This window comes from Microtus pennsylvanicus, chromosome 4, assembly GCF_037038515.1.
Source record: "Microtus pennsylvanicus isolate mMicPen1 chromosome 4, mMicPen1.hap1, whole genome shotgun sequence".
Classification (NCBI taxonomy): Eukaryota; Metazoa; Chordata; class Mammalia; order Rodentia; family Cricetidae; genus Microtus; species Microtus pennsylvanicus.
Window position 1 is genome coordinate 1009238 of NC_134582.1, and position 27963 is coordinate 1037200.

Below are 27963 nucleotides of genomic sequence, written 5' to 3' on the forward strand. Positions count from 1 at the left end.
CAAAGCCTAACACACACACACACACACACACACAGAGAGAGAGAGAGAGAGAGAGAGAGAGAGAGAGAGAGAGAGAGAGAGAGAGAGCGAGAGAGAGAGCGAGCTATTAACTGAAGGAATTCCCCTGAAAATGACTCCACAGAAGCATAGATGACTTGAAAGAAGGGCTAAGCCTAGTTTCCTTAAGACCAAGCCTGAGTAGGAACGGAAGGCTTTCCCACTTGTGGCTCAGCCTGGACCCGGCTCAAGGCGGCTTTGGAGTCCGGAGAAGAGCAGAGCTCGGGTCCAGCCTCCTCCGAGAGCCTCCGAGGATTGAGAACTGCCCCGGTGCCAGCTCGGGAAAGGGGCGGGGCCTCTCGCACCCGCGGCCACGGCCCCGCCCTCCGGAGCCCCCCCACCCCGACGCCCCGCCTACCGGGCTGTGCCGAGGGCGCGGGCGGCCCGGGCTCCTGTGCGGCGGCTCCGCTCCCGCCTGGGCCGCGGCCGCGCGCCCTCCCTTCGGGGAGGAGGAAGAGGAGGAAGGAGGAGCGGCTTGAGGAAGGCCGAGGGCGGCAGTCGCGCCGCGGCGGGGAGGAAGCGGAGCCGGCGACCGCGGGGGTGAGCGGTGCGGGGGGAGGGGGGCGGGGGTCGCTGGTCGCGTGCGGCCGGGAGGGCGGCGGCGGGAGGGAGGCCCAGGCCCCGACCCTCGGCTCCACGCCGGGTCCGCCGCCGCCGCCGCCTTTGTTGCCCGCGGCCCGCGGCTGTGCGAGACCGGGGTTCGGCGAGGCCTGGGCGGCGGGGCCTGCGGGCCGGGCCGGTCGGGGTTCCCGGGGCGGGAGCGAAGAATCGTCGCGGCTGTCCGGGCCGGGGGTGGCGGGGGTGGCGTCCCGGGGGCCGAGGTGCCGAGTGGAGCCGGGACCCGGTGGCCGCGCGCGAGGGGCCGCGGGAGGAGGGCCGTGGCATTTAAACTGCCCTGATCCCGCACAGGCCCTCTTGGGCTCCCGGAGTTGGCAACTTCAGGTACACACACACCATTGTGGCTCTGAGCAGCACAGTTGCTGTTCCCCAGAGCAGGGCCTGGCCCCAAACTTGAAAGAGTTTGTGTGTACCAACTTAGTGTGTAGTCAGAACGCGATTTGGGGTGCTCATCCCCACTTTTTGTAATTGGAGACGGAGGTGGAACTGGGGCTTCCGGTGGGGAGATAATGTTGAATTCTTGAAGGTCTCACTAAGGCAACAGACTGCTGTGCCCGAGGACTGTGCAGTATACTGATTACAATTATAATGCGAATTAACACACCAGAGACTTCCCAAATTCAGTTTTAATTTATAGTGTTCCTTGGAATAAAGATAAACTTGTAATCAAACAAAGGTAAACTCCTGCCTACACAAAGGTGAAATAGCAGCCATAGTAGGCAGCTGTTTAGTTTTTTTAACCCACCAAGCCCCACCATGGACCACGTAGTTTACTTGAATAAATGAATTTCACTTGGAATTCTCAGTGCTGTGAAGACAGTGAAGAACACGAGTGGTACTGTTTACAGGTTTCACGGATAAAATCCAAAAGAGGTAGTTTATAATCTGTGACTTTCTTCTTCACTGATTTCTCTCCAGTGCTTTGTAGATGGATGTGGGAAGAGAGGTTTAGGATCCCTCCCTGCCCCAGGAAAGTAGGTCACCTTAACCTTTTGGTTCCACCACTCTCTAACCCTTGTTTATTTGAGGGCATGACACTCTGGACAGTGGGCTTCATAAGGGATATAGGAGAGTTTATTATCCAGGACTGAACTGGGTCAGACTGTGCCAAGTTTTTTACCTGAACCTTTAGCTTTTCTAGGGCTCCGTTTAGCATCTCCTTAAAGACAGTGCGTGTTTGCTTTTTACCTTTGAAGACATCCTCCGAGTTGGTCCCTGGCCCTGTTCCTTTCCCTTCTGACCACAGAACTAAAACACTCAGGGAGTCCTCTGAGTGCCCTCCCTTGTTAGGACACCTGCAGGGAGTGGCAAGGCAGGGATTTGGGTGCCAGCCGAAGCACAGGGTGTGGTGTGGAAAAGTGCTGCTGTACCAACTGGATTCCAAGTCATTTACCTTACCATGTTCGTCTCCAGCCTTGCTTGAGCACGGAGACACCGTTGCTTTTAAGAGCTGCCCTTTTTCAGAGAACAGAAACCACGTGCCTTTGTGACCTTCTTGTGTAAGTTCATCCTTAGAGAAAACCCTGTTATGTTTTGCCACTGTGGGCAGTTTTAGGAACCTCTTGGTTTGCTCACAGAGGTAGTTGTGTAATCTTATTTAAAACTTCTGAGGTCCATTTCTGAATTCTTGGTGGTCACTGACACCCAAGAATATGTGTTCATGAGAAACAGGGCAATACACACATATGTGGACGACATATGTGTGCGCAACTTCTCTTCTGACCTCTTGCTGTTATAAAGGTGGTACTCATATCTGTGGCACCTGCGTACTTTTGCAGAATTGTTATTTTCATGAGAAGTCAGGGTATGGCTTTCTTAAACTGACTGTCCTGTTGATATCTGAATGACCAGACCAAGTTTAAGATTTCAGTGTCCATAGTACACACAGAGGACATGACGTGTTTTAGGGTGTTCGTTTGCTAGGACTATGACCTTGAACAGGCTTTGGATCTCTCAAGTCTTACTCCTCAGATGGAATCTATCTCACACTTATAGTATGTATTTTATTTGAAATAAATCCAGACTCTTAATTGGGCTACAGGATTTCTACATCGGTTTGCACCTTGTCTTACACCACAGTTATATCCTGACCCGTCAGTTCCTCAGGGTTCCACGCTGTTCTCCAATACCCAGCCTTGATACACTGGTCCTATTAGCTCTCAGTGTGTACCAGTGGCTACTTATACGGGAGGGTTTTTCCTAGGCCTTCAAGCCAAGTGTCCTTTCTTCAGAGAACCTTCCTAAGTACCTTGGAGTAACAAACTGGCGTGTTTCCTTTAGACATTGAGTTCTAACTGTTCTATTCTCTTCTTTCTTCTCTGTTCTCATACAGGTTCCATGAGGGTAGTAGCCTGTGATAGTCTCTCTTCCCGTTGTGTCCCCAACACATTCCATGGAACTTGGCTACTTTCCCTTTTTTGTCCTTAACGTATCCTGTGGAACTTGCACACTGAACAGGGACCTGGTATGCAGAAAGTGTATGCAGTTCTCATCACATTAAAGAAAGAGGCTCACGGTGTGGATGTTAGTTAGCCTTTGGTGGTGTTTGTCTTTGTGTAGGCTGATCTGCACAAGTGAATAAATCATGACACTAGTAAAATCAAAACCCTTGTGTCCACATGACATAAACAACCCTTCACAAAGAGAACCATTTCCCCGTGGAGCCGTAACATGTGTGAGTTACGCATGAACCAAACCAGCTCATGGCACAGATGGACAGATCTGCCTCACTTTCTTTAAGTGTGGTTGTTTGTCAGTGTGGAAAGTAACTATTCTGTAACATATTTCCTCACTGTTCCTTTACATAGCTTTGTGAAGTCAAGCCTCAGTTATGTGGATCCTTTTGGCAGCCTCAGTTTTTAACAGATAATCAAGCAAGAAGAAAAAACCAATTTGTAATTAGACATGCCAGACAGTTAGAAGACTGATTGCAACAGTCTTTCACTGAAATACAAATCTAGATTGAATTTTAACACTTTGATTTTGTAGAATAGCTTTTTAAAAAGTTATTTGTTTTATTTGTAAAATAATAGTTTCTGAGAGATAAGTTGAAAAATTGAGAGTGCATGTGACTAGGTTGATGTTTAGCATATTAGCAAGTGATAATAGTAATTAGTTTAAAATATGCTTGGGCTGCTCAGCAGGAATATGCCGGGAGCCAGCAAAGTCTCCATATGATAGAAACATTCTTGCTAAAGAAGTCCAATATGGGAAAAGGGTATAAAAGACAACGTGGCAAGAGAAATGGACATGACAGGGAAGTGACTGGGATGTGCAAGTTGCTGGGATGTGTGTGGGGTCACAGATCACAGCGTGGGTGCCAGTGGGAACTTGGCTGTGGGTTCAGTAGTCTTAGGCGGTATGAGCCCTCTCCAAAGTTCCTTGACATGTGGTGTGAGGCTGTCTTCCTTCTTACAGCCACCACACTAAAGTATTGCCTTAAAATTTTGAAGACAGATTATCACGTTTTCCCGTAGCCAGCTCTTGGACATTAGAGAAGAAAAGAAAGAAATGATGAACTATAAGATGTCACTGAAGACCTTAGTGGCAGTGGGAGCTTGTATTTAAACTATTTCCTTACAAAGACTCCTATTAGATAAAAGATTTTTTATCAGAAAATTAATCATTTAGTTTTGATCTTTGTAATTACACAGATAAGCTTGGTTTACTAAGTGATTCAGAGAGCCAGTCTTTGCTGTAGACCTCATTCTGACCATAGTGTCAGAAGTCTTAAATGGTTGAAGCAACAGGCTTAACAAACAGATCAAGATAAATTCTCATTTGTGATGTACTGCTTTGCATGTGTGTTATTTTATTTTGATATTTATAATGCATTATTCTAAAAAGTTTAGCTTTGGGTTTTTTGTTTGTTTTGTCTTTTTTATTTTTCCAGACAGGTTTCTCTGTGTAACCTGTCCTGGAACTTATTTTGTAGACCAGGCTGACCTCAAACTCACAGAGATATGCCTGCCTCTGCCTCCTGAGTGTTGGAATTAAAAGCATGTGTCTTTATGCCCAACAGGCTTTGCTTTCAACTGAAATACTACCTTCTTTAATTAATACTTGTCTGTTGGCATCCCTTTCAGGGATGAAATAAACAAACCACATTTAGGGAATATTGTTACCAAATATCACAGGTTGGCAGAATAAGTGGGAAGTGTCTGGATTTTTGTGCTTTTATACATCTGTAAAATTATAATTTCAGGCTAGACGGAGTTCAACAGATTATAATAAGAGTTCATTCTTTTACAGATGATTAAATAAGTAAGCATATAAATTCTGACGAGTGTTTACACAGTAAGCCTAGTTGTATGCCAGTTCTCTAGAGGATTTCAACATGGGATCTCATGCACACAGCTCTTTAACCCTGGGAGGTGGACACTTGTACTTCCGTCTTTATGGACAATCATATGGGTTTGGCTGGGGAGATAAAGAAGCAGACAGAAAGTGCGTATGCATCAGCACAGAATTCTTCTTGTTTTCCTTCTTGAGTTGCTAGAACTCACACCTGTAGACATTCCTGAAAAGTGAGGAGGTAGTACCTTTTTGGTTTTGTGTCAGAAAATGCTTGCTCTGGGTATTTGGTTTTTAGTTTAGCTATGTGTAGAATTTTAGGTATAATTTACTCAAGAGAAATAGGTTATGTGGCACCGATGGGTTGGATTTGTCTGCTTTTCTGCATTTGCTGTCCTATGACTTCAGTTTGAGGCACTGTTAATCCTCTTCCCAGAATCCATCATATGGGCTTGCAAGAATGCCAGAGAATGTGGAAGATTCAAGGAGAGTCACTGAACAGTTGGGGTGACGGTCTTGGAGATTTGAAAACGGTGCCACTGTCACCCAGCCTTCACTGTTACCTTGGGCCAGCTACCTCTTGTTTATAGCAGTTGTATGTGTCTAGAATTCTTTTTTTGTAGTTTTTGTATTGTCTATTAAATGTTAAAGCTTCACAGTGATATATTGTTTTATGAATTCTTATTGGTCTTAATAATAAAATCTCGGTAAATGCTGCAAGATCAGAGAAGCAGAGCAACCAGCCACTAGTTCTTAACCTCTACTGAATCCTCAGACCGAATGCACTGAGCTCCTGTCTCCTCTGTTTTTATTCCTCTTCGCTCAGCCCTTCCCCTTCCTGTCTCCACTGTCTAGTGCTGGGATTAAAGGTGTGTGACTCCCAAGTACTAGGATTAAATGTGTGAGCCATACCACATAGCTCTGTTTCTCTTTTAGATTGGACCAATTTTGTGTAGCCCACTGTGCCCTTGAACTCACAGAGATCTGTCTGCCTTTGCCTCCTAGGTGCTGGGATTAAAGGTGTGTGCCACCACTGCTTGGCCTCTATAGCAAACTAGTGGCTTAGTTTTGCAATCTGGTCTTCAGGCTTTATTTGTTAGATCCCAGATGAGGTATCATATGTCTTATCATTCTTTTATTCTAAGAATATAATATTCCATTGATTTTAAACTTAAAAGACTTTAAACTTTTCTTTATAATTTCTTCCCCCTCATTTTCGTGAGTTTTCTTCTCTGAAGCTCTTTGTTGGCTACAGGAAGTCCGGATTGGTTTATTTATTAGTTATTTTCTCAGGTTTTCATGTCAATCTTTTGGGAGTGTTTTTGTTGTTGTATTTAAATGTTTCACAATGAATTTTGGTTTTCTTAACCTCCTGCACCCCTATAAGAATTGGGACTTGTTTCAAATTTGTCATCTTTTCTCAGGCCTGTTTCTTTTTGTCTTCCCTCCTAGAAGAATTGAATTTACTTGGTTATATTTTCGAGTGCTAGATCTGGAAAGCAGGACTTGGCACATCGAAGGCAGGTGCACTGTCACTGGGTGCCGTAGCTCAGGCTTGTCTACGTAGATAACATTGCTCCCCTTGGTCATATTTTCCTTCTGCTTTCAGGTTTCATTGTGTATGGGGGAATGGTAGTATGCTCGTCAGATTTTTGTCAACTGGACACAAGCTACAGTTATTTGGGAAGAGGAACTCTACATTGAGAAAATGCCTCCATAAGGTTTGCCTGTAGGTAAGTCTGTAGTGCACTTTCTTAATGATTCATATGGGAGGGCCCAGCTCTTTCGGGACAGTAACACTGGACAGGCAGTCCTGGTTGATAAAAGAAAGAAGGCTGAACGGTGAGGAACACTGGTAAGCATTGTTTCTTCATGGCTTCTGTTCCAGTTTTCCCAGGTTCCCGCTTTGAGTTCTTTCTCTGACTTCCCTCTTTGATGGACTATGATCAGAATGTGTAAGCCAGATAAACCTTTTCCTCCCCAAATTGTTTTTGGTCATGGTGTTTTATCATAGCAATAGAAACTCCAGCTAAAACAGGTAGCAGTGTTAACATGTATGCTCATTCTTGTTGGTGATGGAGATTTTTGTTGCTGCTTGTTTTTTGAGGTAGTTTTGCTATGTTGCCAAGGCTGTAACTCACTGTTGTCTAGGCTGGCTATACACCCTTGGGCCTCTGCCTCAACCTTTCAGGCCTGTACCACATACTCTCCTCAGAAACTATATGGTTAGTCAGTCAGGACTTCACATAAAACTAGCAGCTAGCTGGTTTACCACCTCCCCCCTTTTGTTAGAGCTCAATCTCAGGTCTTAGTTATTCATGTTAGGCACACAAGTATTTTACCACATTCTGTATCTCTTCCCGAAGCCTGTTGGTCTACATTGGTCAACATGAATAGTTTTAAGTTGTATCTATTTTTTTGGAGAGATCAGTTGGTGGACATGTGCAGATTAGATAACAATTTATAGGATTTGGTTTACTCCTTCCACTATTTAGATTCTGGGAATTGAAGGTTGGGTCACCAGGCTTGGCAGTGTCAGTATGTTTTACCTGTTGAGCCAACTCACTAGCCCACGTTGTATCATTTTAATAAGTGGAAAGACACCAGATGTGGTGGTGTAAACCTTTAATTCCAGCACTTAGGAGACAGAGGCAGGCAGATTTCTGAGAGTTCAAGGCCAGCCTACACAAAGAAACCCTGTCTCCAGGATGGGGGTGGGGGAATCTGAGTTAAACTTTTTTACTACATAGTTCAGTGCATTGAAGAGATTTTTATTTATGAGCAAATTACATCACATCTCTGGAGAAAATGCAAATTCTTGAACAAATCACATAGTAATATTGTTTTGTTGTACTGCAGTAGAATAAAAACAAGCTGACAAAATACAGATCTTTGGATTTTATGTCATTGTTCAGTTTGCCCAATTCTTAAAGAACTTTACCTGGCAGCTAACCTGAAAGGTTGTACTTATTTTATAGGCAGTGGCAATGGTGGGCTTTATGGAGAATGTGAAATATTTCAGCCAACATCATTCTGTTGATATTTATTAAAATGTTATTAAAATGATATTTATTAAAATTTTAATTTTCTACTGTCAGTTATGACAATGTAGTAGTGAATTCTATTAAAACAATTATAATTACAACAGAGGACAGGACTTACGACATTACATAACTTATCACCGAGTATTACAATGGATCTTTTCAAATAGCTGTAATTGTGCCTTAGTCAATTAAAGTAGGTGTGTGGGAATCGTTAGGATCTTAATAGTAAGTCTGGTAGAAGCACATAATTTCCTTTATCAGTGTTGCCCTGGTGCCATGGGTTTGAGGAAACAGTTTGTTAAAATGTCTGATAGTTGTTTTATGGCTGACCTGGCCCAAGTATATAGGTGTGTAAGTTGCCATGTATTTTCAGCACAATCACCAATTTCCAGCATGAAAACTGGTGTCTTTCATTGTGACACTGTCCAGAGTAGCACAGACCCCACAGGTCAGAGCTCAGTCCACAGACTTCACCCATTCAGATGCCAGCGAGAAGTCCTGGCCAGCTGTGCCATCTTGCTGACTGGTCATTAAGTCAGAGGTTCCTGTAACAACCTCTTCAACTTCTTCTGATTAGATAACATGGAGAACTCAGCAAAAGCCAAAGTTTGTAAAGAAGATTAGTCAGTTGGGGCCTCTACAAACATTGGCTGTTGCTTTCTCATGTATTAGTGTTGGGAGCCTGCGAGTAAGCCTACTTAAAATTTATTAAGACTTTTGCTGTAATTTTAAGTTGTCTTATTTTCTTTTATGACAATTTTATGTCCATTTTTCTTTGAGGTTATATTTTTTAAAATTTACTTGTATAGCCCTGAAAATGTATTTCTTATGCTTCAATTATTCTTATTTACATGTACATGCCAGACATTGTGAAGCTGGTCTGCTGCAGATGTGCGGTCCCAGAGTACAAGATGTCAGCAACTGCCCTGCCTTTCTGGGGCACCGGTGCCTTTTTTATTAGAGTACAAACTAAGGAGACCCAGGGGGAGGGCGAGGAGACGCTTTAAGATGCTGTTCAGTAATCCAGGAAACTAGAATATCCTGACAAAGGCAGTTAGATTTCGGTATGTATTGAAGGTGGCTGTGGTTTGTCTTTCATGACATTGGATATGAAGCTTCAGATAAGAAAGGAGCCAGGGATGATTCTGAATGTTTTGGTCTGAGACCTTGAAAGAATGAGGTAGCTTTAAGTGAAGTAGCTGTAAATGGAAGTGAATCCTACAGGTAAAGCAGATTTGGAAGTAAGGTTGAAAACATGCAGTTTAGTGTAAACCTGTTACATTTCAGCCATCGGCATGGTAATGTCAAGAAGAAAGGTGACTATAATTTGACTATAAATGGTGAGATAGGAATTTGGGAGCGGATGACCCATAGGTACTGTCATCATAAGTATGACAAGGGGGAGGTGCTTAGTCTTACCACAACTTGATATCCCCTGCTTTGTTGATACCGATGGGAGGCCTGCCCCTTTCTGACCAGAAACAGGAAGAGTAGATGTGGGGGTTTGGGTAAGAGTAGAGAAGAGGGGTAAATGCAATCCTGATGTAAATTAAATAAAGAAATTAAAAGAATAACTATGAAATTGTTTAGTGTGTGCATACAGATGAAGGAGGGGGCATCTGCATGTTAGGGTGCTCCATCAAGAAGAGGCTGGAGTGAAACCAGCATGGGAGTCTAAAAATGAGGTGCCCTTGTAGCAAAGGCACAAATGGATTGAGTTTCAGTAGCATGTTGGATAAGGGCTGAGCAGTTGGCTTCTCCGTGATGGAAATGGCTGTGGCTGATAAAAAGACCCTGGAAAGCAGGAGCTGTTGATGTGTTGATGCTGAGTTTAGGAAGATCTCTGTGGAGCGCTGGTGTGAGGGGAACATGCTCTAGGAACATGGCTTGCAGAAAGTGAGAAATAACATTTTTAGTAATGACCCAATAAAGGGGAAATGCGAAGACAGGCTTTGATGCCTTTAGAAAGGAGTGAGGAGCTGATGTGGAGCAGGCACTGCTAATTAGATTGACACATGGTAGGATCCACGATTTCCTCTTCTTCATTCTTGGGTGCTGGGCTTTGAACCTAGGACTTCGTGCTTGTTGGGGAGGCTCTCCACAATTGAACTTTAGTCTTAGCTGTGAAGTTTCCTCTTGATGACTTACTTTCTCTGAAATTAGAGCTGAAATTGAAGATGGAGTATTTAAATGTGAAGACATACAGGTTGAATGGTCAGCAACAAAAGAGAATAAACCCAAGAAAAAGTTCTAGCTGTTATTACTCGGAGATTAAGAGCACTAGCTGTTCTTCCAGAGTACCCGAGTTCAATCCCAGCAACCACATGGCAGTTCACAACTGTCTGTAACTCCAGTTCCAGGGGACCTAAGACCCTCACAGAGATATACATGCAGGCAAAACACTAGTGCACATAAAAATAAGCAAATATTTAAAAAAATAATTCTCAGAAGTGTGGGTCCCAAGAAAAAAAGGAGTCCATTCTGAATGACTGTTTTCCCAACCATATTTAGCCATTTGGGTGCAGGTGTGGCCTGGGGAAAGACATAACCAGTGCTCTAGTATAGAAGTGGAAGGAGGGAGCAGAGTGGGGGTCTTCAAGGGAGTGATTCCAGTGCTATAAACCAGTGCTCTAGTATAAAAGTGGAAGGAGGGAGCAGAGTGGGGGTCTTCAAGGGAGTGACTCCAGTCCTATAAACTGAATAGGGAGGGTTTGCCATTGTTGTCATTTAAACTTTGAATATGTAAGGCCAGTAGACCATGACTCACCCTGTGTGTGTAAAATCTTTTGTATATATCAATATAAAAATTTTATGTCAGATTTACAAAATGTTCCTTTCCATAAGATGAAAAGAAAGAGGAAGTTATCTAGGTTTTACTAAAGCAAAAATAATAGTCTCAATCCATTGTCTTACTCTTTGTTTCTGAATTTGTTTGTGAAATATCTTGACTTTCAAAAAGTAGCCTTCTGATTTACTTGAAACTGGTAGATTTACTTGACCATTCCCAAGTAAAATCAGTTTTCAGAAAAACAAAAACCTCATAGACTTTATTCGATTAAAAACACTCGAAGTTCACATTGACTAACATGTCTAAAGAATGCTGCCGTCCAATAACAGCTCCTTCTGATCCACTTTACTCTCTATTCTTTCTGCATAAGTGAGACCACACTTTACATATAATTTTATTTCCTGTGTTTTCCACTTAACAAATGAACACTATGCGCTCTCTCCGTGTTATTTATAGCTATATAAATACCAACTTCAGTGGTTCTCCAGTCCCATTGTGTAGCTGTGCCAGCATTTGTTTTAACTGCTCTCATACTGTTGGACATTAGGATGTTTTTGATTTTTAAAGCTCAGTTATTTTTAATCATAATTCAGGGAGCATAGTTATTTCTTAAAATGTATAAAAATAGTGTTGCCAGGAGAAAGTATGATAATTTTTAAAAGTATGATAATTTTTAAAAGTTGAATAACTTCATTAAGATACTTTTAAGCAATAGCTAGTTAATTAGAAAATTTTTGACTGATTTGACTTGGAAAATTCTCTTACTGTTTTCTTATAAGGGTCAATATTTTCTGTGACACCAATTAGTTATCCAAGTGGAAAAATTAATCCCTACCTTATATAAATCAATATTAGACTAACCAAATACTTAAATATAAATGACAATTTTTTTTTGTAGAAAATACAGGCAAAACTGTGTTTTAGTGTCAAAAGAATTTATTAAGAAAATAAAAGGGCCGAATAATTAAAGTGTGTTAGAGAGACAGAATCAGAGACAAAGATAAAAACGGAAAGACGCAAGCATTATGTAGCAAGCGAAAATGCAGAGACAAAGCAGGAAGCAAGGAAATCTGTGGGACTGGATACAGAGAGATTTCTAGGCATCTAGAATGTCCCTCTTTATATAAATTGATCATTCCTGTTAAACAACTTGTTCATGGGGCATGAAATAGCTCAGTGGGTAACAGGGCTAACTATGAGGGATGATGATCAAAATTCTATAGGAAGAGAGAATACAACTCCTACAGGGTGTCCTTTGGCTTATACAAACACACACACAAACACACACACACACAAATCTTGACAGCATGATCCACATACAAACACATACAAATACAACTTGATTATAATGATTTCTACATGTTGTCAAGTTTCGTTTGCTGATACTGAGTTAAGGCCTTTTGGATCACCAAGGAATAAATGTATCTCCAGTTGTCTTAGAGTATTTGGCGTTGGTATCATGTAGTACTGAGTGCTACGAGTGATTTACAAAGTATTTCTTTCTTCTCTGTTATCTGAAAAAAATTCATTAGAGATTTTTGTTTCTGATTTTGAATTCTTTTCAGAGTTTGAATATTTAATTGTATGTAATGAGATGACCTAGGGAGGAGTCACGTCTGAACACATAGCTCTTGTGCTTTGTGTTCCCTTAGAGTACATAACATGAAGGTCATCTTTTTATTTTTCTTTTTTTTTTTTTTTTATAGATATTTTTTATTTCTTATTAAAAAAACAAATTTCCACCTCCTCCCAGCCTCCCCTTTCCCTCCCCCTCCTCCCACTCTTCTCCCTCTCCTCCCACTCTTCTCCCCCTCCTCCCACACCTCTCCCCTTCCCCCCACTCCTCTCCCCCTCTCTCTCCAGTCCAAAGAGCAGTCAGGGTTCCCTGCCCTGTGGTAAGTCCTAGGTCCTCCCCCCTCCGTCCATATCTAGGAAGGTGAACATCCAGACTGGCTAGGCTCCCACCAAGCCAGCAGATTGCGTAGGATCAAAACTGCGTGCCATTGTCCTTGGCGTCTCATCAGCCCTCATTGTTCGTCATGATCAGAGAGTTCAGTTTTATCCCATGCTTTTTTTGGTAATAGTCCAGCTGGCCTTGGTGAGCTCCCAGTAGATCAGCTCCACAGTCTCAGTGGGTGGGTGCACCCCTCGTGGTCCCGACTTCTTTGCTCATGTTCTCCCTCCTTCTGCTCCTCATTGGGACCTTGGGAGCTCAGTCCAGTGCTCCAGTGTGGGTCTCTGTCTCTATCTCCATCCCTCGCCAGATGAAAGTTCTAAGATGATATGCAAGATATTCGTCAGTATTGCGCTAGGATGGGGTCATCTCAGGTTCCCTATCCTCAGCTGCCCAAGGAACTAACTGGGGACCTCAGCTTGGGCTCCTGGGAGCCCCTCTAGGGTCAATTCTCCTGCCCACCCTAAAGTGGGTCCCTTAACTAAGGATTGTGGTTCCGTGCTCCCCTATCCAACCTTCCTTTATCCCGATCCTCCTATTTCCCCAAGTCCCCCCTCCTTCCCTTCTACCTTTTCTCTCCCCATCTCCCCTTACCCCCTTCCCACCCCACCCCCAAGATCCCAATTTTCTCCCCGGCAATTTTGGCTACTTCCCTTATCCAAGAGGATAACGATATGTTTTTCCTTGTGTTCACCTTCTTACTTAGCTTCTTTAGGTTCGCCAATTGTAGATTCTGTGACCCCTATTTATGGCTAGAAACCAATTATGAGTGAGTACATCCCATGTTCTTCTTTTTGGGTCTGGGATACCTCACTCAGGATAGTGTTTTCTATTTCCATCCATTTGCATGCAAAATTCGAGAAGTCATTGTTTTTTACCGCAGCGTAGTACTCTAGTGTGTATATATTCCATACTTTCTTCATCCATTCTTCCATTGAAGGGCATCTAGGTTGTTTCCAGGTTCTGGCTATTACAAATAATACTGCTATGAACATAGTTGAACAAATGCTTTTGACATGTGATAGAGCATCTCTTGGGTAAATTCCCAAGAGTGGTATTGCTGGGTCCAGGGGTAGGTTGATCCCGAATTTCCTGAGAAACCGAAACACTGACTTCCACAGTGGTTGCACAAGATTGCATTCCCACCAGCAATGGATGAGGGTACCCCTTCCTCCACAGCCTCTCCAGCAAAGGCTATCCTTGTTGTTTTTGACTTTAGCCATTCTGACAGGTGTAAGATGGTATCTCAAAGTTGTTTTGATTTGCATTTCCCTGATTGCTAAGGAAATTGAGCACGACCTTAAGTATCTTTTGGCCATTTGAAGTTCTTCTGTTGAGAATTCTCTGTTCAGTTCAGTGCCCCATTTTTTAATTGGGTTAATTAGCATTTTAAAGTCTAGTTTCTTGAGTTCTCTATATATTTTGGAAATCAGACCTTTGTCTGTTGCGGGGTTGGTGAAGATCTTCTCCCAGTCAGTAGGTTCCCTTTGTGTCTTAGTGACAGTGTCCTTTGCTTTACAGAAGCTTCTCAGTTTTAGTAGGTCCCATTTATTCAATGTTGCCCTTAATGCCTGTGCTTCTGGGGTTATACCTAAGAAGCGATCACCTGTGCCCATCTGTTGTAGGGTATTTCCCACTTTCTCTTCTATCAGGTTCAGTGTTTTCGGGCTGATAATGAGGTCTTTAATCCATTTGGACTTGATTTTTGTGCACGGTGATAGATATGGGTCTATTTTCATTCTTCTACAGGTTGACATCCAGTTGTGCCAGCACCATTTGTTGAAGATGCTTTCTTTCTTCCATTGTATACTTTTAGCTCCTTTATCGAAAATGAGGTGTTCATAGGTTTGTGGGGTAAAATCCGGGTCTTCTATACGATTCCATTGGTCGACTTCTCTGTTTTTATGCCAGTACCACCCTGTTTTCATTACTGTAGCTCTGTAATAGAGTTTGAAGTCAGGGATGGTAATGCCTCCAGAAGATCCTTTATTGTATAGGATTGTTTTGGCTATCCTGGGTTTTTTGTTTTTCCATATAAAGTTGATTATTGTCCTCTCCAGATCTGTAAAGAATTTTGATGGGATCTTGATGGGGATTGCATTGAATCTATAAATTGCCTTAGGTAGAATTGCCATTTTTACTATGTTGATCCTCCCAATCCAAGAGCAAGGGATGTCCATCCATTTTTTGGTATCCTCATCAATTTCTTTCTTCAATGCCTTAAAGTTCTTGTCAAATAGATCTTTCACTTCCTTGGTTAGGTTTACCCCAAGATATTTTATGCTGTTTGTGGCTATCGTGAATGGAGAAGCTTCTCTGATTTCCCTCTCTGCTTCCGTATCCTTTGTGTATAAGAGGGCGACTGATTTTTTGGAGTTGATCTTGTATCCTGCCACATTACTAAAGCTGTTTATCAGCTGTAAAAGTTCTTTGGTGGAGTTTTGGGGGTCGCTTATGTACACTATCATATCATCTGCGAATAACGAAAGTTTAACTTCTTCCTTTCCAATTCGAATCCCCTTGATCCCATTATGTTGTCTTATTGCTATTGCTAGAACTTCCAGCACTATATTGAAGAGGTATGGCGAAAGTGGACAGCCTTGTCGTGTTCCTGAGTTAAGCGGGATGGCTTTGAGTTTCTCTCCGTTTAATTTGATGTTAGCTGTCGGCTTGCTGTATATAGCTTTTATTATATTTAGGTATGACCCTTGTATCCCTAATCTCTCCAAGACTTTTAACATAAATGGATGTTGAATTTTGTCGAATGCTTTTTCGGCATCTAATGAAATGATCATATGGTTTTTTTCTTTCAGTTTATTTATATGCTGGATTACATTGATAGATTTTCGTATGTTGAACCAGCCCTGCATCTCAGGAATGAAGCCTACTTGATCATAGTGGATAATTTTTCGGATGTGTTCTTGGATTCGGTTTGCCAGTATTTTGTTGAGGATTTTTGCATCGATATTCATGAGTGAGATCGGCCTGTAATTCTCTTTCCTGGTTGAGTCTTTGTGTGGTTTTGGTATCAGAGTAACTGTAGCTTCATAAAAGGAATTTGGTAATGACCCTTCTGTTTCTATATTGTGAAATACATTAAGGAGTATAGGTATTAGGTCTTCTTGGAAGTTCTGGTAGAATTCCGCATTGAAACCATCTGGTCCTGGGCTTTTTTTGGTAGGGAGGTTTTTGATAACCTCTTCTAATTCTTCGCGACTAACAGGTCTATTTAGATTGTTCACCTGGTCCTGATTTAACTTTGGTAAATGATATTTATCTAAGAAAGTATCCATTTCCTTTACATTTTCCAGTTTTGTGGCATATAGGCTTTTGTAGTAAGATCTAATGATTCTCTGAATTTCCTCTATGTCTGTGGTTATGTCCCCCTTTTCATTTCTGATCTTATTAATTTGCAAATTCTCTCTCTGCCGTTTGATTAGTTTGGATAGGGGTTTGTCAATCTTATTGATTTTCTCCAGGAACCAGCTTTTTGTTTCATTGATTCTTTGGATTGTTCTCTGTGTTTCTATTTTATTGATTTCAGCCCTCAGTTTGATTATTTCCAGTCTCCTACTCCTCCTAGGTGAGTCTGCTTCTTTTTTTTCTAGAGCTTTCAGGTGGGCTGTTAAGTCTCCAATGTGAGCTTTCTCTGTTTTCTTTAAGTGGGCACTAAGTGCTATGAACTTTCCTCTTAGGACTGCTTTCATAGTGTCCCATAAGTTTGAGTATGTTGTTTCTTTATTTTCATTGAATTCCAGGAAGACTTTAATTTCTTTCTTTATTTCTTCCTTAATCCAGGTATGGTTCAGTAGTTGGCTGTTCAGTTTCCATGACTTTGTGGGCTTTCCGGGGGTAGCCTTGTTGTTGAATTCTAACTTTAATCCATGGTGATCTGATAAGACACAGGTGGTTAGTAATACTTTTTTGTAACTGTGGATGTTTGCTTTGTTACCGACTATGTGGTCGATTTTCGAGAAGGTTCCATGAGCTGCAGAGAAGAAGGTGTATTCTTTCCTATTTGGGTGGAATGTTCTATAGATGTCTGTTAAGTCCATTTGTTTCATTACCTCCATTAATTGTCTTATTTCTCTGCTAGGTTTCTGTCTGATTGACCTGTCCATTGGTGAGAGAGGAGTGTTGAAGTCTCCTACTATTAGTGTGTGCGGTTTGATGGCTGTCTTGAATTTTAGCAATGTTTCTTTTATGTACGTGGGTGCTTTTATATTAGGGGCATAGATGTTCAGGATTGAGACTTCATCCTGATGAACTGTTCCTGTTATGAATATAAAATGCCCCTCTCCATCTCTTCTGATTGATTTAAGTTTGAAGTCAACTTTGTTAGAGATTAGTATGGCCACACCTGCTTGTTTCTTAGGTCCATTTGCTTGATAGGCCTTTTCCCAACCCTTTACTCTGAGTAGGTGCCTGTCTTTGTGGTTGAGGTGTGTTTCTTGTAAACAGCAGAATGTTGGATCCTGTTTTCTTATCCAATCTCTTAGCCTGTGCCTTTTTATAGGTGAGTTGAGTCCATTGACATTAAGTGATATTAATGACCAGTGGTTGTTAACTCCGGTCATTTTTTTTTAGTCGTAGAGTTTGTGTGTATCCCTTCTTTGGTTTGTGTTGATGAAGGGTCTCTAGATGCCTGAGTTATTGTGGTCATTATTGGACTCCTTGGTTAGTGATTTTCCTTCTATTACTTTCTGTAAGGCTGGATTTGTGGCTGCATTTGGCTGCAATCTATCACAGTATGTTAGGTGTGAAATTGTCAAAATGTTGGATTTCTTTTGTTTCTAGTTTTGGATTTTTATTTTTGGGATCTTCAACCTTCTAACCTCTCACCCTTTCTCTTTTTCTTCCTTTTCCCTCCTCTCTCCGTTTCTTCTCTCTCCCATTCTTTTATCTCTCCCTCTCTTCTCCTCCCCTTCCCTTTCCCTTCACATTGGGGATTGAACTCAGTGTTGATTTTGTCAGGAAACAGTGTCTACCAGTGAACTAGGAGTCTGCTTCATTGAAATCTTTGCATTAGTGAATTGTCTGTTTCTCCTTTCACACCATTATGTATTTGGGGTTTAATGTTAAATGAATATGCATTTATAAATACTGTATCTTTATGATGTGTTAACCTTCATTTCATTTTAAAATGTTTATTCTCTAGTAGTACTATGTCTGAGTCTCTAGTAATACTTACTCTCTTAAAGCCTGTTTTTTTCTGATGTTAATTGAGCTATTAGCTTTTATGGTTACTCTCTTGGTATAGTCTTTTGTATCCTTTCAAGTGATGTGCATCATTCCACTGTAGAGGAACTTATAGATAGCATGTCTTAGTTTGCTCTCTGTTACTGTTGTAAAACACCATGGCCAAAAGCAGCGTGGAGAAGAAAGGCTTTATTTGGCATACATATCATGGTTTATAGTCCATTGACAGAAGTCAAGATTGCAACTCAAGGCAGGAACCTGAAGACAGTTACTGAAGCAGAAATCCATGTAGGATGGCCCCTTACTGGCTTGCTCAGCCTGCTTTCAGTACAAATCAGGACCACATACTCAGAGGTTGCCCTCCCCATAATACCCACATTCGTGCCATTCAAGAAAATGTGCTCTCTGTGATGGTGCACCTTTTTAATCCTGGCACTCTGGGAGGCGGAGGCAGACCAGACTTAGAGTTCAAGGCCAGTCTAGTATGCACAGTGAATTCCAGGACAACCAGTGCTACACAAAGAGACATTATCTCCAAAAACAGCCCCCTCCAATGAAGAAAATGTCCCCACACACTTGCCTTCAGACAATCTGATGGAAAAACATTTTCTCAGTTGAGATTCTCTTGTTCCTACCTATGGAGAGTAAGACCACTACCACAGTTTAAAGCCAAATTTGAAGCAAGCAGTAATTAAACACTGGCCAATAGATGGATTCTGGTCAGGTCCACACCCAGGTTCCTGGGAAGTGGTCCCAAATCATGGTTTGCAGCAGCTTAAAGGAAAACCCGTAATTCATTGCATTTCCCATCAGGTCTAGTCAGGGATAAGCATACATCCTGACATACCTCCAGCCTACATCCAGTCGGGCAAGCGTATAATCGTGACATAGTCATGTCTGTGACCCTCCTGCACACATGCAATCAAGAACATCTGGTGCAGATGGGTCAGACAAACTTGTTTAGGGGAGTGAGAATATGTGGCTTGTTACCTCCCACAAACAGCAGCCTCCAACATTTCAGGAACTGTCCGTCCTTGAACAAGAGGCTTGCAAATCAGTGACGTTTTTGTTTGATGGATCTCAAAGTCATAGTAATGAAAATTTAGAATGTAACTAGATTCTCACAGTTCCTCTTCTCCAATGACCCTGTTTTACATCAAGGTTACAAGAGAGTAACCTGCACATCACATAACGTTATTATTCATTTTTATTTATTCTGACAGTCCTTTAATTAGATTAGGATCTGTCAACTTTTTCTGTAAACTATCAAATATGTTAACTTTTGCTTGCTATAGAGCCTCTGAGCTCCAGCTGGGCGGTGGTGGCGCACTCGGGAGGCAGAGGCAGGCGGATCTCTGTGAGTTCTGGGCCAGCCTGGTCTACAAGAGCTAGTTCCAGGACAGGCTCCAAAACCAGAGAAACCCTGTCTCGAAAAACCAAAAAAAAAAAAAAAAAAAAAAAGAGCTAGTTCCAGGACAGGCTCCAAGCTACAGAGAAACCCTGTTTTTTTTTGGGCGGGGGGCGGGGAGAAGAAATTTTCATTTGGAACTGGAGAGATTGCTCAGTGGATAAAGTACTTGCTACACAAATGTGGATGCCAGGACGTGTATCCTAGAACCCATGTGAAAAGATGGGTGGTGCAGCCCACCGTCTGGAACCCGAGTGTACTAGGGGCCAGAGATAGACACACTCCCAGGTCTTATTGGAATGTTGAGCTCCAGGCTCAACCAGAAACCCTGTCTTAATAATAAACTGTAGTAGAGGAAGAGATTGCAGCCAAAACTTCAAGTGTGTGGATGTGTGAACAGATACATACACACAAATACATGAAACAACTGCTCCTTGAATTTGATGAACTATCAGATAAAAATATGCACAGGTATATAAAACGTATTAAGCAAACTATCTTCTCTTCCTGTAGTCTCTGTGTGTTGAATTTCTTCTTAACCTTGGAATAAAGAGCACATTGAAAGATGAAACGTAGAAGCAGATGTGTGCTCTGTTAGCACAGGATTTTCAGTAATGTGAAGCGGTGCTACTTCTCTCTCTGTTTTTACTGTTTGAAAAGTTTAGTTCTTTCTCAGGAAGCCGATTTATGTTAATGCGTAATGAGTATATTAATGTTTCTAAATAGACAGATAATTACTTTTAAACTCAGTTTTCAGGACAAATTTCAACAGACACAGAATATGGAATTAAAACATTTTGCTATTCCCCCAAAGCATTTTTCTTCTAAGAGACTAAAACATAAATAAAGTCTTCTAAGAGACTAAAACGCAGAAGGTGGGAAGTTTAAGGACGCTGAGAGTGAGGACTGCACCTGTAGGCAGGGCGTGTGGCGTAGGGAAAGGAGCAGATGATTTAGCTTCATTGCACAGGTTTTGCTTCCTTCTTGTAAAAGGAGAATAATGGAGCTAGCTACTTCGTTAACTTTAAGTCATTGTTTGACTTGTCTCTAGTTTTTGTATTAGATGTTAAAAATGAATGGCACACATAGCCACCTGGAACCATTCTTTTAAAACGAGGTGGTAGCACCCAGAGTGTCCCCCTCCCCGTAATCTCAGCACTTAGGAAATTGGAGGCACGAGGCTCATTGAGTTCAGGTTTTTTTTTGTTGGAGCACATAGTAAGCTTGAGGCCAGCTGGTCTACACAAGATCTTGTCTTTAAAAAAAGTGTAAAGTAATTAGATTTTTTTTCCTGTTTATACAGTATTTTTTTTCTTTTATTTAAACAGTTTTTAATATTTAGTGTGTGTGTGCTTGCATGTGTCACAGTTGTTTGTATGTAGGTCAAAGGACAGCTTGGAGGTCATCAGGCTTAATGACAAGTGCCTTTACCTGCTGGGCATCTCACTGACCCTGTAGAGTTGTGGGTTTTGGCGGCGGGGGCGGGGGGATGGGTTATGTGTAAAATCTTTTCCCTTGAACTATCATGCAAATTTTCAAGTGTATACGTAAACTTAAAGCTTTGAATTAGAAAAATGGCAAGATTGATTCAGAACACTTACTTGGGCACAAGACAGATGGTAATCCTATAAAAAGATGACATATATTTTTGGAAGTGCAAACAGGAAAATAGATACTCTTTAAAAAATTGTAGAGTAGTCTTTGCCTAGAAGATGCAGGAAAAAAGATTAAAAAACATATGGCTTAATTGAACTTCTTTTTGATATCTGGGATTGGATCTTCTCTTAATACTAGAATTGAGTTGCACATGCATTGATAGCATTTTTCAAATAGATATCTGCCAAGTGCTTTTCTCGTCTGTGGTGTAGATATGTGGTAGTGGCAAGCAGGACTGTTGGAACCCCAGGTTAGTTAAGTTACCGTCTCAGAATCCGCTGCTGAGTCTGCTATCTGGGAGTTAGCTTCTACACCTGGGGCAAGACCAAGTACTCAGTGAGGTCATTCAGAGTACAGCTTCATGTTTAAAGTAGCTTGTGCTCCAAATATTTGTAAGTATTCTATTTTTATAGTATCTTTCAATAACAGTGTATGACCGTGAGACTTCTTTTGCTTTTTATTAAGATGATGTAGCTGTTCCCGATAGGTTGTCTAGTCTGAGTGGTTTCATTGAGCATGATTTCATGCAGATTCTGTGTACACACAACCACCTGCTCTCTGTGGTTAAAGTTGAACACTTCTCAGATTCTTTCCTTCCCTCAGCTCCCACCTGTGTTACCAGTGTGTTCCAGATAACTTTGTATTCTATCATTCACATATCTGTCTCTTCCACTGCCTTACTTCATAACTAACATTCATGTTATTGCACTGTGTTGTGTGTGTGGTCACTACTAATACACTGTAGTTGTGTGTTAGTAAATCAGAGTAAGTTAGAGCTGTGCTCTGCTAATCAACCGAGTTGCACTAAGCTGTGGGTGGAAAGGTTATAGCATTTCTTCCTGAAACATACATTCTTCTAGTCGGGCAGTGCCCCTGTGATGGCCAAGAGCTGTGCCTTCAGGAGTATGAAGGGCCATGGAAAAGACGTGTCTCACAATTCATGTGCACGTGTTTGAAGTGTAGACTTGTTCTTCCACGGCATTAGCAGTGCCCTCACTGTGACTTGCTCCCTCAGCCTGGTGCATCGGCAGTGGACGAGCCTGGTCAGATAGAAAAAACCCCGTCCTGACCTGTATAATAAGCAAAAAAACAAAAAAACCATGGGGTAAATTAAGGGCCCAGTATTTCCCTGATATCCAGTATCTAGCAGGCAGTTATCCAAATCTTCAGGATGAAATTTCAAAGACTAGATTTGGGCACATTTGTTTTGAAGCTTTAAAAAAAAATTGTTATGTTTTATTTGAAAACTACAATGTTTAATTTTTTTTTCTACTTTGTTTTTCTTTGTTTTTCAGAAAATAGCTCCAGAGGTTAAATGAAGCTGGGCAGAGTTCATCCATGAGGCTTCATAGTTCCTGCCGATGTTTGGGGATAGCTGCTCCAGAGAGAAATTGACCCGTTAGGATTAGGTAGCTAGTCACAATGAAGAAAATTAGTCTGAAAACCTTCCGGAAATCTTTCAACCTGAGTAAAAGCAAAGACGAAACCGAGTTCATGGTGGTTCAGCCCCAGACCCTCGCTGGCGACTTTGTGAAAGATGACTCTTTATTTGGGAGCTGCTATGGCAAGGACATGGCCAGCTGCGACATTGGCGGTGAGGATGAGAAAGGGAAGAACAGGTCCAAAAGCGAGAGCCTGATGGGTACCTTGAAGAGGCGGTTGTCCACCAAGCAGAAAGGCAAGGGCAAGGGCGGCACTGCGCCCACAGATGAGGATACCTTTTCCTCTGCTTCAGCGCCTGGTGGCCTCAAGGATGTGCGTGCTCCACGGCCCATCCGTTCCACATCACTGCGCAGTCACCATTACAGCCCCACACCCTGGCCGCTGAGGCCCACCAGCTCAGAGGAGACATGCATCAAGATGGAGATGCGGGTGAAGGCACTGGTGCATGCTGCCAGCCCGGGCCCAGTCAATGGTGTGCGCAAGGAGCTGCGGGAGTTGCAGCCCAAAGAGCTGCGGAACCTGCAACCTAGGGAGCTGTTGCAGTCCAGGGAGCTGTGTGACCAGCAGCCGGAGCCACGCCCTGAGTCCCGCTGCAGCCCTGGTTCACCCGGGGACCTGCGCCTCCATCTGGAGGAACACGTGCCTGTAGTTATTGGACTCATGTCTCAGGACTACCTTCAGTACACCGTGCCTTTAGAAGACGGGATGTGCCCTTTGGAAGGGCCGCGCAGCTGCTGCCTGGACACGTCCTCACCCATGGAAGTGTCAGCCGTGCCCCTACCCGGGGCAAGCGCCTTCTCCGAAGACGACAGTCAGGTGGACCAGGACCTGGTTGTAGCCCCAGAGATCCTTGTGGATTCTTCGGTGAACAACTTGTTGATTGGCACCACAGGAGTCATGTTGCAGAGCCCTAGAGCAGGTCATGACGATGCCCCTCCCCTCTCACCATTGCTACCTCCAATGCAGAATAACCCAATCCAAAGGAACTTCAGTGGCCTCTCGGGCCCGGATGTGCACATGGCTGAAAGTGTGCGTTGTCATTTGAATTTTGATCCCAACTCTGCACCTGGGGTTGCCAGAGTTTATGACTCAGTGCAGAGCAGTGGTCCCATGGTTGTGACAAGTCTAACGGAGGAGCTGAAGAAGCTTGCAAAACAGGGGTGGTACTGGGGTCCCATCACACGCTGGGAGGCAGAGGGGAAACTGGCAAATGTGCCAGATGGTTCTTTTCTTGTTCGGGATAGTTCTGATGACCGTTACCTTTTAAGCCTGAGCTTTCGCTCCCATGGTAAAACACTTCACACTAGAATTGAGCACTCAAATGGTAGGTTCAGCTTCTATGAGCAGCCAGATGTAGAAGGGCATACGTCTATAGTTGACTTAATCGAGCATTCAATCAGGGACTCCGAAAATGGAGCATTTTGTTATTCAAGGTCTCGGTTGCCTGGATCTGCGACTTACCCGGTCAGACTGACTAATCCAGTGTCCCGGTTCATGCAGGTGCGCTCTCTGCAGTACCTGTGCCGCTTTGTTATACGTCAGTACACAAGAATAGACTTGATTCAGAAACTGCCTTTGCCAAACAAAATGAAGGATTATTTGCAGGAGAAGCACTACTGAAAGATTGGGAGCCCTGCTTCTCGCACTTTGGGGTTCAGAAACAAGACTGGAGTACAGTTTACAGACTTACATCGCCATTGAAGTCTTTGCTGCCATAACTATTTTAGTTTTTACGTGTGAAAGAGTCATCAGTTTGTTCAGGGGTGGGGAAGTGTCTGCAAGGTGTCTTGAGTTTATTTTGATTCTTTGGAAAAGGATGTCTTGAGGATCTAGAAGTGTGAGTTATCTTTCTTTAATGTGCAGAATAATCACAATGTGAATGACCAGATTCTCCTTAACCCCCTCCCCAGTCCTTTGCTGCTATCCACTGTGATTCTTATGCATTAAAGCACATTTCATGTGTATTTAACCCTAAGTAAAGTTGAATGAAATGTAAAGAATAAAAATTGTTATGACGTTAAATGCCCAGTTGAACAAATGTGTGGGATAAAACATATCTACAAATACACTGAAAAATGATTTCTAACTCTCACACTTTAAAAAAGGTTTATTCAGAATTGTGAATTGACACAACCTTATTTAATGGAATGCAAATCTGCAACATATCTGTGCAACACTTTTCTAAATTATTTTTTAAGGATGTGATAATTGTTTTGGTTGTGAGAAGTTGAATTTCTTTCTGTTGCCTTCATTTTCATCTTGTGATTTGTCTCTTTTGATAAATGGCCTTACATTAAAAATTGTAAACAAATATATACCCAATTTATAAATTGTTGCCTTTTCTGTCATTAAACTCGGGTACAAATTGGCATAACTTAAAGCCCTTTAAAGCCCAAACCATTGTTACAAAAGTGAGATGACCCTGGTTTCTCGTGAGCAGTGTGTGAGTGTGTGAATGAGAGATTCTTTCATTTAAATATCTTATCTATGATTTCTTTAGTCAATACTTTTTTCCATAAACTTGACAAAACAAGTTTCATAAATGAGTTGTATTTTCTTACATTGAAGTTTATATAAAGTTGTAAATTGATTTGAATAGAAAAGTTATTTTAAAGTTGACTTATCTTTCTTCTTTGTAGTCATTACAATGTGCTGGGTTTGACCATTTTGCCCCCAAAACAACAGCCCTGACTGACATCATTTAAATACTTGGAAATTGTGATGTGCGTGAGAAAAACTGAAAAAAAAAATCAGATTTGCAGAGAGTTTCCTGTTGTGATTGTCCTTTGAAGATAGCATTTTGGTATATGCTAATTTTGCTAATTCCTAAGTAACTTGGCTTCTCTAGTTTTTTTTTATCATTGTGTTAAGAAAATGGTGTGCCAGGTTTTAAAACTTATTTTGGAATGTAGTTAAGTTCAGAGTTCTGCAATGGTGTTATTAAAAATATTAAGTGCTAGAATTTAAAGATTGCCCCATTCAGAAGGCATTTGTAGCTATACATGCTTAAAGAAAAATCACAAGGGTAAAGGTTTTAGGTCAAACTTACTGGCTTTGTCATCCAAACATATCCTTCTCTTTACATTTTTCTCTATTTTTCTAGGGGTAGAATTGAGATATTGCAAGAAAAGGCACAGTGCCATTGTGTTACAGTGGTAATGGCATTTTAACTTAAAAGGGACAAGGTACTTACTTTTGATGGGATGTTGGTTGGACCTTGTTACAAAGAATTTCATTTTCTAATGTGTTTCATCTAATATGATGGAATATGGAGTATACTGTAATAATACAAGCACTCATTATAAGCTATTGGAGTAAGAACTATTGCAGAGTTGTAGGCTTGTTATCAAATTAATGCAAGACACTTAGCTATTTTTTTGCAAAACTATTTATTTTTAAACAGCTGAAGATATATCTATGTGAGTTGAAAGTCCCTGCATCTACGTTAGATGGTAGGTATTGTCACATAGTTACTGTATTGATGGTGAATGTCAAGAGGCTTCGTGTCCTCAAGATCATGGCTCATAAAAGTCTCTGGACTGTCCCCAACATGTCTCACATGAACATAGCTTGTGTCCTACTCTTTCTCATGGTGCACCGTGTTAGGGTCTACCCATTAAAGGCCAAGATTATTCTGATGTTCATGGAAGTCTTTCTAATAATCAGTTTTGTGCTACTTTGTAGGGGAATCTTTATTACGAAAAACAACTTTTGATGAACTGTATTTTCATACTTAACAGGACCTGTTGTAATTCAATTTGAAATCATCAGGTTCCAATAGTTGATGAATAAAAATTGGCATTTATTGAGAAATTGGATTCACAGAAAGGTTTATTGTCAGTATTTTTGTGTTTTTGTAGCCAAGACATCCATTTGACTCAAGTGGGAAACTGGAACTCTGTTAAAAATGGAAAGAGAAAAACTAAGTCCTTGTCTTGTATCTTGGCTTAGAAAGAAGTTGGTTAACTTTCTGGGATTCTTTGATCTTAGACGATATAAACACAGCCGTTAAGCCGTTCTTAATCTGTACATTTAAAATTCCTAGGTTAAAGCAAGAAAATAGCAAGCAGGAAAGCTGCATCCATTTGTGACAAGTGAATTGGTTTTTGTTTTGTTTTGTTTTTAACTCAAGTATTTCACCACCAAACGTGCTGGAGGCTGGAAGTTACTTGGGGCTTCCTAGGACACTTAACACATTTTTATAATATGAGAGCTGCAGAAAGTACTTGAAAAATACCTTGTTTTCTCTGAGGAAGACTGTTTTCTTTTTACATGGTGCAATAATCTGAAAACTTATGTCACATATCACAGTAAATAACCACAGAACTAAAAATAATTTTAAGAAAACCAGCTACATAGGGCAACCATCTTACTGTTGAATAAAATCAAGTGCCAAAAAGGCTAGCTCATTGGCATTAAGATAAAACAAAGTATGTGTCATAGTTTCTGAGCCAGTATTACTGAAACAGTATGGAAGTTATTGAAATCTTACAGGTTTATGCAGTTTCTTTCCTAGTGCTAAGTATCTAACTGCTTTCAGGAATACCAACTTTAATTACCATACATTTCACATTGTATATGAAAGAAACTTATGAATGATTCAAAATAATATATTTTGATTTAAATCTGAATTTCTTTCATTGAATGTGAAGTGTTAATTAGAAAATGGAATGACACTACCAGCAATAGACAGTTTTGTTGAATATTCTTTAATGAAGAACAATAGCCAGTTTCACAAATAACTTTAAAGTTCTAAAGGTATTGGTACGTTAATAATAAAAAAAATTGGTTTCTTTTAATACTTTTTAAATCCTTTAAAGTTTTTATAACATCCTTTTTATTGATTAGTCATAACAAGGCAAATATGTACTTTTGTTTGAAAAGTGATCCAAATTCTCCAACGAGAGAGGATGAGGAGGTCTTAGAATTTCCAAACAGTATGTATTCATGTTGGGGTAAAGAAGTCTCATAGTTGGTGTGCTGTGAGATTAATACCTGCAATCCAGATTGCTGTAGTTTACACTTTGTACGTTTCAAATCAGGTGTGTATCGTTTGTACTGAGAACACCACAGAATGAACTATCCAAAGTCCATTGATTTAATGTGTTTTGGTTTGTAAGCGAATTATAGTAATTTCTTGCACATTTTTTGGAAATCAATTGTATAAAAATTTATGTATCTGCTTCTAGATACAGTGTGTAAATAAAAGTTTGGTTCACAACATCTGCCTTGTCATCTGTAACATCCAGGTGCAGGTTCTGCCTTAATTAGCATACGATTTGCTGGAGAGTTTATGCATGGTCCATCAAGTGAGCACTGAAGAGTGAAAACAACATCTTAGAAAGGGAAACGTGAAGTGTCATTTAGGATGCCCAACTAGTGGTCAGTTGGTGTTGATAAACTGCAGTGGTTAATCTAGTGACTGGAGTGAGTTGAGAAACCAACTAAAAGACCAAATTACAACTAGGAAAGTACTAAAATCTTACAAAAAGGAAAAGGAAGT

At 41.3% G+C, this 27963-nt stretch overlaps 1 protein-coding gene across 3 annotated transcripts; it reads left to right on the forward strand.

Moving 5' to 3' along the window:
* Nucleotides 1-409: 409 nt before the first annotated feature.
* Nucleotides 410-27681, forward strand: Socs6 (suppressor of cytokine signaling 6). 3 transcript variants are annotated; one of them, XM_075968109.1, is made up of 4 exons: nucleotides 410-597; nucleotides 5405-5563; nucleotides 6578-6701; nucleotides 22313-27681. In XM_075968109.1, the coding sequence occupies exon 4, from the start codon at nucleotides 22440-22442 to the stop codon at nucleotides 24078-24080; it is 1641 nt and encodes a 546-aa protein (XP_075824224.1). In that variant the 5' UTR covers nucleotides 410-597; nucleotides 5405-5563; nucleotides 6578-6701; nucleotides 22313-22439; the 3' UTR covers nucleotides 24081-27681. The 3 variants fall into 3 exon arrangements, with proteins under 3 accessions (XP_075824224.1, XP_075824223.1, XP_075824225.1); XM_075968108.1 differs by lacking the exon at nucleotides 5405-5563; XM_075968110.1 differs by lacking the exons at nucleotides 5405-5563; nucleotides 6578-6701.
* The last annotated feature ends 282 nt before the right edge of the window (nucleotides 27682-27963 follow it).